General features: G+C 42.8%; 1 protein-coding gene across 1 annotated transcript; it reads left to right on the forward strand.

Annotated features, from left to right (window-relative positions):
- The first annotated feature begins 11,624 nt into the window (after window positions 1-11,624).
- GJD2 (gap junction protein delta 2) lies at window positions 11,625-14,929 on the forward strand. The gene is made up of 2 exons (XM_064459984.1): window positions 11,625-12,240; window positions 13,085-14,929. Exons 1-2 carry the CDS (start codon window positions 12,170-12,172, stop codon window positions 13,926-13,928), a joined length of 915 nt encoding a protein of 304 aa, XP_064316054.1. The 5' UTR covers window positions 11,625-12,169; the 3' UTR covers window positions 13,929-14,929.
- Window positions 14,930-15,198: the final 269 nt, after the last annotated feature.

Here is a 15,198-nt window from a genome sequence, read left to right on the forward strand (position 1 = left end):
CATAAAGGTAAGGAAATGGCACTCAGAAATATGCCCTGTATCTTGTGACAAACAGCCCACTGCGCAAATTTTGTTGGAAAAAAATGGCTTTTTGAGCAGGAAGCTGTTCTGTAGTATATAATTTAAGAGCTCTGTTTAAATCCTGAAGGACAGAATGGACATAATCAATCACATTGTACGCTTACTCTAAGACACAGAAAAATCATCATTATTTTCTTTGCAATAACTGCAGAAAAGGCATTAAGCTAACAAAGTGCAAACTAATTTTTCTTCACCTAATAAAACAACTTCAGTGGTGAAAGGGGAGATCAGAGTGTCGGGTTTTTGCGGTCTGGGCACCCAAATCCTATTTGTTCCTTGGAAAAATACTGTTTCTTGACCACTCTTCTCCAGGTTCAAAGGGTAAGCATGAAATGGACAGCTGCTCTCCAGTCTTTTCTGCAGGTGCAGTTCTGTCCCTGCTTGACTAGGGGAGGTGCTGTGGTGCTAAAGCACCAATTCTCATAGGTATTGCGGTTTATAAAGGGTATTTTGCTGCACCTTAAGAAAGTGTAACAAAAAGTTGAACGAATGCGGCCATAGTTGTGACCAAGTTCTTCAACCTTGGCAACAATGAGCACTTGATCCCTTAATGGGATTCTACGCTTGTAGGGCAGACCTGAGCCTAGAGTTAGGTAATTTCCTTGCCATGGAGCTGTTGAGACTGTCCATTTTATTCTCTCTTAGGTTTTGAATACAGCAGATGGCACTGAAGAGTATATAATGAAATTCCTGGGCTATCAACAAAACCTGTGTGTTACAAGTCAGTCCTGCTGTCAGTCCTTGACATGAACTCATCACATTCATTTGGCATGCATTCTCCACAAAGTTCCCTCAATTTGCCTGGTGAAAGCAATGGAGGGAAGTATGCTAGGGAAAGAAGGTACTGTATCCAACTTCAGTCATTTCTATAAACATTTAAAATTTACCCAAATCATAGGCAGGTTGACCTTAAAAATCTCTTGAAGAGTGGAATGTATTTTGCTTCAATGAGTATTATTTTGGAAGACGAACTTCAGATATAACTTAAATGTAGAACAAAAATGCTGCACTATATTCTTAGGGCCATAAAAAATAATAATTAAAAAAAAAAAAAAGGGCCAAATTCCCAGTTCAGGTGAATCAGAATGCTGCTCTTACTTTGAAGCCAGTGATACTAGTAGGACTGTCTAAAGTAGGTGAGGATATGGCTATTTTCCTACACAGGTTTTTTTCTTTTCTTCCCATGTTGCAAATCTCCCATGCATGCTTCTAATTAACCACTGAATACAGCGGCTGAAAAGAATCAAGTGGAGACATTTTAAGTTTGTCTTTGTGAAAGGTCATTTAGTGTGGATTTTGAAAATTATGTGTCTTGGACTAGAATCTAGTGCAACTTGCTGCAGGGGCTGAGAGTTAAATGCTGGTGTGTGCAACTTTTGAATTGTTTATTATGCCCATCAAAATGCTGGAGGTTTTATGTCTTAAAAGCAGCTGTATATCTCTGAATGTACTTTTTGACTTCTGAGGAGATTAGTTTCATAATAAATAGCAAACATAAGAAACACTTTTGTGTACCCTTAAGTAAGCATGCAATGCTACACCGTCACAGAAGACCACTTAGAGTTTGAGAGAGGTATTACTTTAACTTTGCCTTTTCTATGTGTATTGTGATTTGGTGTTCCTATTTACACATTCACTTAATTAAAAATAAAAGTATTTTAACAAGTTATTCATAGCCATTGTAGCAGCGTACTTGACTTGTTCCAGACCCAGCTGAGTTATGTCATACCCTCTCTGCAGGACAATCATTGCTGCCCTGTGATGCACGTATGTTGCCGTTTCCTAGTTCTGGAAAGATTGTTTTTTCGCTGCTGCCAGAGAAAAGAACAATTAAACATATTTTATTGAATTATTTTGATATACTCATTTGATATATTTCTCTGACCAACCCTCCCAGTGAAAAAAAAGGATATCTCTTATTTGTCGTGTCAAAAACAATGTCTTGCTTTACACTGTAGCTTCTTTTTCCAAAGTAATCTTAAAAACTGAAGAAAGCCACATTATTGGGAAGGGGAGGTAAGAGAGATCTTATAAAAGAGGCTTTTATAAGGTCTTTCCTTTATCACAAGAGGAGAGACCTGATAAAAGAGGAAACTCAGTCCCGGTTCTCTGCTTGAGGATATTTCTATCATCATGGCACAGGTAGGATCCTTGCCACCCAATTTGTCTTGACCTCATTGCATTTCACAGTGAAAGATGCCGTTTTAAGTGTATTTTCCATTCAACAGGAGCTCTGCCTGCACCATACATATGACTCATCCACCTGTCTAGTTGGTATTCTTTGGAGTAATTGATCTATCTTGGAGCTTATGTTTTCTCTCATGCCTTGTTTGTCCTTGTGGCAGTCATATTTGGATTTCACACAGTCATTTTTGCTGTACGTACCACCTTCAAGCCCAAGGAACAGTTTGCACTGACATTTCAAGTAGCATGACGCTGGGCTTTGATAACTAGTTGGTGTAATTAAACTGAATATGCCTCACAAAAATTTATTAAAGCCCTGTGGGGACTTTGCTATCACTTCTTTTTTTCCCCCGCTGCACTGGCTTTCCTGAAATCTTTTTCTCTTTACAATACGTTTTCTGCCCCAAAGCAGATCCTCTGCTCCGAGGAAATATATGAAATAATGAAATGTATCAAATTACAGTAATGAAACAAATCAGATCAATAGTTTATCCATGTCTTTTTGGACGTATTACTTATTGACATATTTTTTTAAACAGGTCAAATCTTTAAGTGCTTATCAACAAATATTTCAAGTCACTTGCCTGGTTTTTGTTCACTGAAACTATAGGATGAATATACTTATACAGTGAAAGCAGGGCTGAAAATTTATTGATTTCTGTTCCTCAGCATCAGAAGAGGTTTGTTTTTGAGAAAACACTGGACAGCTGCATCTCAACATGAGGTCTTAAATTTTCTGCCTGAAGATGTTCTCTGTGTGTGTAATCTTAATCTACTTTAACCATGTGAAAATCTTAATTAAATCTAAACCTTAGGGTCCCTGGTCTTTCTGCTTTGTTGATTCACTATAACCTGTCTTCTTTTTAGGCAGATTGAAGCCTCTGTGATGAGAAAAGTTCTCCATAGACTCGTTCTTAGAGGTTTCCACAAGAAAACTGGTGCTTCATCATGGCTTTGTACTGAAGAAAGAAAATGAGAGCAAATCCAGATGGGAAGAGGGAGGCTTACTGGGCCATGTTGGGAGGGATGACCTGGCTTGCACACCGCCTGAGCGAGCCTGCTCTGAGGAAGGTGCGTGCAGAATGGAGGCATTCTGGAGGTGTGACTGAAGAAAATAAAATTCTGTATCTTATTTATTGTGTGCCCAGCAGGTACAGACACGTACAAATGTAAGAGATCCTTCAAAATCTGAAAAACAGAAAACGTAGATAAAACGCGATGTAGTATTTGCAGTAATCTTACGAATTGACACAAAGTAATAGTTGGTAAAATTGTACACATGAAATATTTACCCACTTGCATGTAAATGTAAATATATGGCACCGTTCTCACTCTGATGTAGCTTTTGAAGTTCAAATGATGAACGTTTTCAATGCCAAGTTTTATGGTTCGGGGTCCGTATTAGGTGTCCCAGCCTGGGAAGAGGTGGGTGATGGTGCCTCTCAGTTCCCTTTGAGCCTCAGCGAGGTGTAGAGCTGGGCAAGCCTGAGCGGGAAAGGTACCCAGGGGTGCCTCAAACAGCTGCTTGGCGCTGCTGTTAGTGTGAACCAGCCTGCTCACACCAGGCCCCCAAACCTCCTGAGACTGTCATAAAGAAGATGTGGATAGGGTAAAAAAGGTATGTCTTCCTATGCTGTTTCCCCCTCAGCTGGGCAAACACAGCTTTAGATTGAGGAAACCGTGGAGCAAGGCTTTTCTATAAATCACTGATAGTTTGGTTATGTTTCTCACAGGAAAACAGCCCGTACTTTCTTGCAGGGAAGTGTGAAAGAGGTTGAAACAGCTACAAAGCAGAGTTTCTAAATCTAAAATGCAAAGTAAATAGCTGGTTAAACTGAGGACAGATTTACATAGGATGCGTGTAAATCGATGCAGCCCTTAAGCAACTCTGACCTATGTGAGATATTACGTGGGTTTCATTGTTATCTCGAAAAATAAACTGTAACTTCCAGTATCACAGCACCATTGCGCATAATGCCGATTTGTCTTTTTCTTAAGAGCACAGAAATAAACCATGCACAAATGTAGGTGTTCTACAACTTTTTATGAATGATTGAACTTATCTTTTTCTCTTGCTGTGTCACAAATCCTTTCCTGCAGTGTAGTAAAAAATACATCCTTTCTAATATATTCTAGAATACGTAGTTATGAATTGAGTATTTCACAACATGAAAATTTCTGCGAAACCTATAGGTAAGCACTGCAACTTTCTGTGGCATAAAAGAAATTGAGTACTGCAATCACAACTTTATAAAACTCAGGGCTTTTGATTCATAAAATATTTTGATACTCCAAATTTGAGTTTGCTCCATTTTGGAAGAGAAATATTACACAAATTTAATGGAATGCTCATCCTGAAAAACTTTTTGTTTAGGAAAGATTTACAAATGGTGTCCTGAAAACAAAGCATGCTCCGCAGCTGAGCAGGCGTTGTTTGTTAGTAACAGTTGTGGAACTCACTAAAACACCGGTTTAAATCACCACCTGTGAAACTCCAGATGTGCATGATTGGAATGGGTCTGGGAAACTATTCTGGGTCTATGAATCTGTATTTTCCAGTGAAAATGTGAAGATCTATAGACTAGACTAAAGATTCTAGACTAAAAAATTGACACTTTTGAATGTTTATAGAAGTTAAATTCAACTGAAGATTTTTTTTATATATTCCATGAACTCTACGAAATATGTCAGATTCTTGTTTCAAACCAATTACTGTGACTGGAAAGAAAACTCAACAGCTTTTACCTAAGGCCTTACATGGGACAAAGTCCAGGTCTAAAGTCCAAAATCATGTGGAATTCAAATATATTCTCCTCACACAGGCCATTTAAATCACCTCAATAATCCTACAGGATTCCTAGTGAACAGGATTTCCTATGGAATTCTCTATTAAATATTATTTTGTATTTCTTTTTGCAGTCTGACATGCAAATAGACACTAATTATAAAACACATACATAAATACATGCATTTGCACACACGTGTGTATTTATACCTTATATACCTGTAAAGGATTTTTTTCAGATATATTTCACCCATTTTTATTGTAACTGTAGAATCTTTGAATGAGAAAAGGATAAAAAAACTCTGCGTTTCTTACCAAGCCCCCGCTTTTCACTCCCGTTCCCTGACACAGTTTACCGTCAAATCAATCATTTGACTGCCCTGGTTACTTCCAGGGATTGTTTCAGCCTGGCCTCTGAAGGGATGCTTTAATGTAATGTAAATTCCCTTCTGAGACCAGTGAGAGACTGGAGGGGCCGAGCACAAGAGTGAGGGGCACCAGGAATACTGAAGACATATGGTGGTGTAACAATCAAAACAAAGGAAGGCAGCTCTGCCCTGATCACGTCACTGAGCTGAAAGCAGCTGGGGGTATAAGGATTCAGCATTTGGATGAAGACAAATGTAGACAAGGCAAAGCAGTAGGTCTGAAAAAAAATGCTGGATGGAATGCATTCATACTGGAATACTGAAGCATGATTTCTCATTTTTTTTCCCCTATGGAATACACGAAGCATCAAAATGCTGCTTAGAATTCCAGTATAGAGGACTCTCCTCTTACTAGTTGATCATATTTATTGCTGTTCTGGGTATTTCGAAGCACTCACTAACTTTCTCATCATTAGTATTCTTCAATTAGAGATTTTAAAATGTTCTGGTGTAAATGAGGTCTTAAGGGTTTTTAAATTCCAGCTCCACTAAAGTCCGTGGGGATTGCCATTAGTACCATAAAAATTGACGACCATGGGATGGAGGTGTTATGATATAAATAAAATACAAATTTATTACATATTTTTTTAAAAGATATTATTATCATTCAATGTAATTGTTTCTTCTGATTACAATCTGTAACTCCTTTTGCTTTATAAGGAAAAGAGGAAAATAAGGTTTGTCAAACTGAGTGTCGCCAATATTCTGCATAATTGTCTAGTATTCTATCATAATGCACTAATCAGTTATACAGGGCTTCGTATCTTTTTGAATATGTATCTTTGAAAGAATAGACTCTAGGGAAAAAGTCAATTTTTAGTTAATGAAAGTTGATTCTCAATCCTCTACTGAGTTTGTTATATTCTTAGTACGTGCATATTTCTTTGCATCTCTACAACGTATATTGTAGGTGTTGAATCTGCTTATATGAAATCCTTGTCCAGGTTATTTTTGAAAGGCCCACTCTTTATTTAGTATAGAATCTTAAAGTAGAGTGTAATGGGAACCCACATAAGATTTGCTCACAGATTTACACTTAAGCCATCATAGTTCATGAAGCTGCATTAATGGATGCTTTAGCAGAATGTGAGCGGTCTTTTGAGACTGGTGAAAAACACAAGGGAAGATCAAGAGACTGGCAGCAGATTATCTGGTCCCTGGAATATTTTACTGGTTTTGTACTTCTTTCCAGAGCCTGTTAATCCATAAGATTTGACTCAATGAAGTTTTCCTTTGTGTAGTTGCAGCCTGTCTGCAAATAAATTGGAGTTTACTCTCAGGAGTTTGCACGAAGTGCAGACCCTGCTGCACTGGGAGCTGTACATATGCCAGAAGTAGGTGCAATTGTGATTCAGTATATATGTCCACATTATTTCCGAGGAAATTGATTTGAGCTGTTAATTTGTGCATGAGAAAGTCTTTGTGGACAGCTGACAAGATGCCCATGAAACCTGAGTGATTTTTCTGTCAGGGAATAAAATTTTTTGCAACCAGAAAAGTATGATACATAAAATTTGTTTTCTAGTTAAAGGGGCTACATTTAGATAGCTTCAATTCTCTGAGTTCATAACACTGCGGAATATTTACTTAATACCTGCCGCCCTCATGAATATTTCTTATACTAAGCCCCATGGCAAGAATAGTTATGGAAAGTCAACACGACTTAGGAGCCCCCACTTAAAGAGCTTGTGAATAGTCATAGATTTACTCCTACTTCACTGATAACATTCATTGTTTTGCCAAAGATCTTTCCATGTCTAGTAATCTTCAGTTGTAGGTATGAACCCCTGATGCAAAATAGAGTGTTAATACGATTATTAGGATATCTGAGTATTTTGTCTGTCTGTGCGTTACAGAAAGACCTGAATTTTGTGCACTCGACACCTTGCTATTCTCGAGCATGATGTGTATAAATGCAGGCTGTATGCCATCCTCGCAAGAAGGAACACACGTGCTTGCCCCGTTATTGACAGTTTTGACCCAAACACTGTTGACTAGATGTGAAGAGTGCGCTCCTATTTCTGAGCAGCAAAACGACAGTGTTCTTGAAATGTTGCTTTCTCTTGTGAAGGGCTGAGGTCATCGGTACATCCAGCTCTGGTACTTTTTACTTTTCAAAATGCAGGCAAAATGCACTTTCTGGCATGCGAAACACTTGAATTGTCTTTTGAAGGAATTTAATTTAAGGAAAAAACAGAGAGAAGGATTTCTTCTTAAGATTCACATAGCAGCTGAGGGCAGCTGGGATCGTGCTCATACAGTGGGGGTAGGACCCATGCACAAATGCTCATTTTAATGAGAGAGAAAGTGTAGGTGGAAGCAGATGACCTAGATGATTTTATGAATAAAAGATATAATCTGATGCAATCATTTCATTAATACACACATGGCGCCAAATGAAAACAGAGCATGGCAGATGGCTATGAGAGGTCTTAAAAAGGCATTTTCAGTTTAGTAGCTAATGACTCAGATTTCATGGACTACATCAAATACTGTCAGAAAGGAAGCCCTCATCATGCCAGTCTTGCAAAGAAAGTCCTACTGCTTTATGAAAGTAACGCTGAAAAATCTCAACCAGTGTTGTTGGTATAGTAGTAAAAATATGAAGATATATTTAAAAAGAATATAAATAATAAATAAATTTAGGGTAAATATATATCTTTAATATATATCTTTTATGATATATAAAATCCTTTCAAAGGAGGCAGTACATGGGGAAGGCTTGAGTAAGATGCGGATTCTTTTTTACATCCGTTCACTTCAGCATAGAAAACAAGGAAGCAGAGGAATACTGTGGTTTAGCACGCTGTCTGACAGCGGGTATGGCACTAGCCATGCGGCTTCTTCATCGTGCCATCCAGCCACGCCACCCACGTCCTCTGACAGGAGAGCCAAATGTGTCAGCTCTGCTCCCAGTGTGATGCGCTCCGTACTGGAGGAATGTGCAGCCGGCGAGATTTGACTGCTCTTTGGACCCTTTACAAAAACAGATCAGGGCAAAAGGGCTGGATTTCTTACAGAGAATCTGGCCTACAGCTTCTTAGAGACAGATTAACCTTGGTTTGGCATCAAAATGAGGACACATACAGTCTCATTCTTCAGACCTAATCCAAGATCAACTCAGTCATTATTTCATCATGAATTAATATTGTGGCAGTGGCAACTTTGAACACACGCAGACTCTGATGTTTTCTTTTTGCAAAGCTTGTTTGACCTCCTATTAGGAACAACAGAGTTTATACTGAATTTTGTCTGTAGAGGAATACTCATCCTTTTCGAATTACAAAGCAGAACAAACAAAAACGCATTCTCCCACCCAGAAGCCTATGTGTGGAGTGGGAAGTTAGTTTTATTTCCTTTGCATGAAACTGATAAAAATATTGGACAGGCCTGGCCCTGCTGCAAACTGGTACTGCTGCTTCATTAGGAAATGGTTCTTTGTAAGCTGGGAGACATAAAGCTTTGATTATCCTGAATGAAAGTTTTCTAATGTGGATACAGCACACTGCACGATATACATCGTCAGCATTCCTGGCAGCTTGCTGCTCTGCAAATCCTGGCCTTACCATAGGCTGAAGCATTGAGGGGAATGATGCAAAACCTAAGATGAACCCTTAGAAGCTGAAAATCTTCTCATGTCTACAATTCTCTCTTACAGTCATGACTGTATGGGCCTGAGCAATTAGTGATTTAGACAATTTGTCAGATAAGTCTGCAGGTTGCCATTGTACGTGTAATGGATAATGGAAATACAGATAATTACGCTCTTCATACACCTTTCACTGTTGCACTCAGAGAACATCATGTTGATTCTTATGAATTCTCTTTTGACAATAAGTCAGGGCTCAAATTAAGGACAGCAACTCATAGTTCTAGAGATTGCGCGTGTATTTTGGGCTATATCAAACTCCTTTGAGTTTTCCGGTTACTTAAAATGTATGTTAACATATCTTGAAAGAGACTCTCACGTTGAAATTATTTTTTTTTTCCCAAACTCACTAAGGTCTGAAGCTCAGTAAACTTTCTCAAGTGTAAGGCCAAGTATCCTGCATGTGAATATGGTTGGGGGGTACGTATAAGGTTATTGTTAGAAAAAGCAAGGTCAGCTGTGTCAGAATGAGATGTAACCCCTGTAAGAGCAGGCCTGAAAGTATTTAACTTTGAACCGTATTTCAATCAAAAGCAATTTCGTAGCAGTGCTTACATGTTTGCAGCATCTATTTATGATATTTCCCCTCCATGTCTCCACAGCTGGGTTGTCAGCAGCGAGTGGAACTCTTCACACACAGCAAATACTGACTAACTGTTCATTCATAGGCCAGTGTTTGATACGATTAGAATTCAATTCCTTTATATTTACTGGTCCTAAAAGCTCAGATAAGTGGGTTTTCTATCCCAGTGCCAGAGAACAGCTTTCCTTTCTAGAAATTGTTATATTTGTCTATGAACCAAAACCTTCCCTCCTCTCTTCAGTAATTTCAATCCCGGGCTTTCCCTCTCTGTTTGGTTTGCTAAATAGGATTATCATCATTAGCTTCTTAGCATATCTCCTGCCCTCTCTCCTTCCATACATGCATGACTGCTTGCTTTACTGCTCTGATTGATCTCATTTTCAGAGCTGTCTTTGGGGTCCATATGAGACACTCAGTTGTTGGGGTAGCTGGATAGATACTACAGTCCTCTTAAAAGAAACAACCTCTTCTTTTTAGTTTTGGTGCATCTGCAGCAGCAGGTTTTACAAACTACATGCAAAAAACAAGTGCAGGAATTGTGAGAACCAGCTTTCAAGAAGAATCCAGTCAGATTTGAAGGAAAAACAGTGATTATTTGCTCTTCCCAGTAATCCTCAACAGTGTGGGAAGGAAAGAATCCAGATTATCAAATGCTTCTTCACAGGCTCTTGACTAGGAGAGAAGAAAAATCTGCCAATTTCTGTCCCAACAGAGGTATTCATTGATCTTCTCTTCTTTGATACTTTCCTAATTCAAAGATCTGGAGATCCAATCAGGCAAGTGACCCAACAGCATGTGAATCAGAGACCATCTGCACACACCAAATGAAATGACAGCAAACCTTGGGGTGTCTAAAACACACAGATGCCCTCTGCAGAGATGAAGCATGGTCCCATCTATTCAGAAAACACTTAATATCATTAATATAACATGAAATTGGTTCATGAGAGAGCTGCAAAGAAAACAGAAGGCTACACTGTTTACAATGGCCTGAGCCATTCTGCTTTCGAAAGAGACTGATTTTAGTGAGTTTGGCAGTAGGAGCCTTATGAACAGACTGACTAGAATTTTTCTTGTGTTGCTTTCTAGTGAGATTAGTTGAGCAAAAAGAACCGCAGGTATGAAGCTATGCTTGATCTTTATAGAAATATACAGAATGCATTTTACACTTGACCAGAAACCAGTCAGTTCCAATTGGTGCCAGTGTTTCATGTGGAATTGTTTGGCGGTGTCTCAGGTACAGTCTCTAAGGGCATCTATAAAATAACAAGTATTTTAAACACAGTATGGTACTTTAGAATATGGTAGAATAAAATATGTGGACTGATTATAACACAAGGATTTATTCAAGATACTTTATTCTTGTGCTGTTCAGAGATGCTTTGTGTGAAGGTTTGGTGTCTTTCCTAGCACAAATCCAGTCCCTGTCTCAGAATTCTCTGAAATGGCTATATATAAGTTTCATTTCTCCTTAGTGATTGCTATGTCTGTAATCAGGGGAGAATGAAGATGCAATCTTAAGCGCACTATCTTCCTTCCAAGGGTAAGCAGTTTTAACAGGTAAGGTTATTGCTGCACGACACCGCTGTTCTGTGAGCGCAGAAAAGTCAGTCAAGCTCGGGAGGAGAAGTAAAACCTCGCAACCCCTGGGAGCCCCCCCGGCAGGCGGGCGCTCGCGGCTGGAGGGGCCAGGGCGTCGCAGTCACGCCCTGGAGCAGCTTTTCAAACCGGCAGCCGAGGGGCAGCGCCCGGTCGCTGGCGGGGCTGCCTCCGGGCCGGGCCGGGCGGTCCCGCGGCGGGGCGCCGGGCGCTGCCGCCCGCGGGGGCCGGGGGCTCCGGCAAGGGCGCACTCGGTTGCACAACAAGCCTCCCGCCGGCTGGGGCGGCTCATCCCCCGCCCTCCCTCCCTCCTCCTCCTCCTCCTCCTCCTCCTCCTTTATTTATTTAATTTATTTTATTGCATTTATTTATTTATATTCACCGGAATAATAAAAATGAGAAAATCCGAGCGCTGCTCTTGGCTGCTCTCCACCAACCTGTCAGTGACGCAAGCGGAGACTACTTAAAGGCAGATTAGAGGCAGCAAGACATTACAAGCCAACCTTCCTCCCTCCACGCCGCGGGTCCGCCGCGCCGCGCCGCGCCACGAGCCGAGCGGGCCGGGCCGGTGGCGGCCGCCGTGGGGCCCCGAGCCCAGCCCAGCCCAGCTGAGCCCAGCCCAGCCCAGTCCAGCCCGGCCCAGCCGAGCCGGGAGTCCTCGGCAGGGCTGCCGCCTCCAGCCCCCTTCCCGCCACGGGACTGAGGGCGGCAGAGAGGGGTTGCGCTGCTGTTTGTTTTCCTTCCCCCGAAAAAAAAAAAAAAAAGGAAAAGAAAAACAAAAAAGGAAGGGAGGGGGAAAGGAAGAAGAAGTGAAGAGATCCCCTCCGCTTGCCAAAGTCTTTGTCTCCGGATGAACAGCGATGGGGGAATGGACTATTCTAGAGAGGCTACTGGAAGCTGCCGTGCAGCAGCATTCTACTATGATAGGGAGGTAAGGGCTACGGGGGGTACGGGGGGGGCCACTTCTGTCCGAGCGGGCCGGCCGGCGGCACACGCGGGGCTCTTGCGGTGCGTGCCTGGAGTGCGTGTTTGTGTGTGTGCGCGGCGCAGGTCACCGAGGCGGGGGGACACCGCAAACGCCGCCGTCCTTGTCCCCGAGGAGCCCCGGGGCAGCGGGCGGCCATCGGGGACACCCGCCGCCACCAGGGTCCCGCGCCGGAGCAACCCCACGCCGTGCCCTCCCGTGCTTTCGGGGGCCCTAACGGCCCGTGGGATTGCTTTTTTTCCACCGGGAGGTCCGTGCGGGGGGTGGGGGGTGGGGGGGAGCGCTGACCGCCGGCCGAGGTTTTGACAGCGGCGGATTCGCACGGCCGCAGATGGCCGCGCCGAGGCGATGCCGCACGGGCTGCGCGCCTCCTGCGCGGGAGCCGGGCTGGGGGCTCCGGCGGGAGGTGGGCTGGGGGCTCCGGCGGGCTGGGGGCTGGCGGCACCGGCGGGAGGTGGGCTGGGTGCTCCGGCGGGCTGGGTGCTCCGGCGGGCTGGGGGCTAGCGGCACCGGCGGGAGGCGGGCTGGGGGCTCCGGCGGGCTGGGGGCTCCGGCGGGCTGGGGGCTGGGGTCGCCGGCGGGAGGCGGGCTGGGGTCGCCGGCGGGCTGGGGGCTGGGGTCGCCGGCGGGCCGGGGGCTGGGTGCGGGCGGCCGCGGCGGCGGGTCCCGGTCAGCACTGGACAGCTCCCGGCCGCGGGGCGGCGGCGGCGGCGGGTCCCGGTCAGCACTGGACAGCTCCCGGCCGCGGGGCGGCGGCGGCGGCGCGCACTGACGGGCTCCTCTGTTCCAGGATCCTGCTGACCGTGGTGGTGATCTTCAGGATACTCATTGTGGCCATTGTAGGGGAGACGGTGTACGACGACGAGCAAACGATGTTCGTCTGTAACACGCTGCAGCCAGGCTGCAACCAGGCTTGTTATGACCAGGCTTTCCCTATTTCTCATATAAGGTACTGGGTGTTCCAGATCATCATGGTGTGCACCCCCAGCCTCTGCTTCATAACGTACTCTGTTCACCAGTCTGCTAAGCAAAGGGAACGGAGATATTCCACTGTCTTCCTCACCTTGGAGAGGGACCAGGATTCAATGAAACGTGAGGACAGTAAGAAAATCAAGAACACGATTGTCAATGGGGTGCTGCAGAACACCGAGAACTCCACCAAAGAGGCGGAACCGGACTGCTTAGAAGTGAAGGAAATCCCCAATCCTGCTATCAGAACTACAAAGTCAAAGATGAGGAGGCAAGAAGGCATTTCTCGGTTTTATATCATCCAAGTGGTCTTTCGAAATGCCCTAGAGATCGGATTCTTAGTGGGACAGTATTTTCTGTACGGATTCAATGTCCCTTCCATGTACGAATGTGACAGATACCCCTGCATTAAAGAAGTAGAGTGCTATGTCTCTAGGCCCACTGAGAAGACCGTATTCTTGGTATTCATGTTTGCTGTCAGTGGGATTTGTGTGGTGCTCAATTTGGCAGAACTGAACCACTTGGGCTGGAGAAAAATCAAAATGGCAGTGAGAGGAGTACAGGCAAAAAGGAAATCCATATACGAAATCAGAAATAAGGACCTGCCAAGAATGAGCATGCCTAACTTTGGCAGGACTCAGTCAAGTGACTCAGCTTATGTGTGAGGCTGTGACAGAAGTGAAACACCGTGCCAGGTGGAACAGACCCATGCACCATTAGAGAAAGGTACATTGCTTAGGCAAGCATTTTATCAAACCACCAAGAAAGCCATTAAGGTATTGGATCTGCACTTACTGAACTAGCTGCAAAATGCAGTGCTATGTAAAAGACTGAAAAACCAGCTATAAAACCATGCTTGATCTAGCCTTACAGCACAGCTACTATTATTCCGACTTTTCTTTCTAATGAATGGGTGTTATCTGTCAGCGGACCGGCTTTTTGGTCGTCATTAGGATAAGTTTACAGTTTGGACTGTCTGACTAATTGTTGTAAACGTGTAGAATGTTCATATTAAAAATCTGCAAGGATACGGGGTGGGATGGGGGTGGGGAAACTGTTGCAATGTGCAGATGTAAGCATGTTTTACAAGGAGGGTAATTGCACTGTAAGAAACCTGACCACAGCTCAATCAGGATATCTGCTTCACCTATCTCACAGATGTCTTATATTGTTTTCCTTGTCTAAATCACAGAGTTTATTCCTGGTGTGTATTACTACCTATTTTCTAGCATAGTTTGTGCATCAATTACTTATGCTGAACAATAAATGCTGAATATAATTTTGCCATTTTTGTTTGCCTGTCCACACACACACACCAGAGACCTTAATCACCTTACATTAGTTGTGATCCACAAAATATATCAGTACATTTCAGTTCATTCCCTAGTATGTGCATGAATAAGATGGAGTTGGTTCATGTCAGCCAACTTATGTATTTACCTACAATTACCTATGATGACACACATACCAAAGGAACAGAGTTCATTGCTTTTAACTGTGAACCTATCACCTTCTCTCTGCTCTTATTTATATAAGTGCCATATTTGAAACACCTAACTCTGTACTTAGTCAAAAGGTTGTCTTGGGATACCAGCTGGAATAAAGCGATTTTATACTCTCCTTTGTTTATTTTATGCTATTTATTTAGTCATTGCAATGGTGTAAAGAACAGCTAAAATCTCTATTGATAAATAAAGTACTTGCCTTTTTTTTTGTAAGCCAGAGATATTTGTTCTTCTTTATTATTGTGTATAATTGTAGAAACACGCAGGGCCAAAATAATTGACTTATAAGAATTATTCTTCAGGGTTTAAAGTGTCTTGTTGATATTCTAAACTCTAAGTGACAAAACCTGGGAAATCAGGACTATTCGTTATGTCTGTTTTTCTCCTTAAGCAAGCTTTCTCTGTCTTTAAAGCCTGATCCAAAGCCCAC

This window comes from Phalacrocorax carbo, chromosome 9, assembly GCF_963921805.1.
Source record: "Phalacrocorax carbo chromosome 9, bPhaCar2.1, whole genome shotgun sequence".
Taxonomy (NCBI): Eukaryota; Metazoa; Chordata; class Aves; order Suliformes; family Phalacrocoracidae; genus Phalacrocorax; species Phalacrocorax carbo.

Coding starts and splice junctions, on each gene's coding strand:
- GJD2 (XM_064459984.1), top strand. CDS start 12,170: ATGGGGGAATGGACTATTCTAGAGAGGCTACTGGAAGCTGCCGTGCAG. Junction 12,241..13,084: donor CATTCTACTATGATAGGGAG/GTAAGGGCTACG, acceptor CCTCTGTTCCAG/GATCCTGCTGACCGTGGTGG.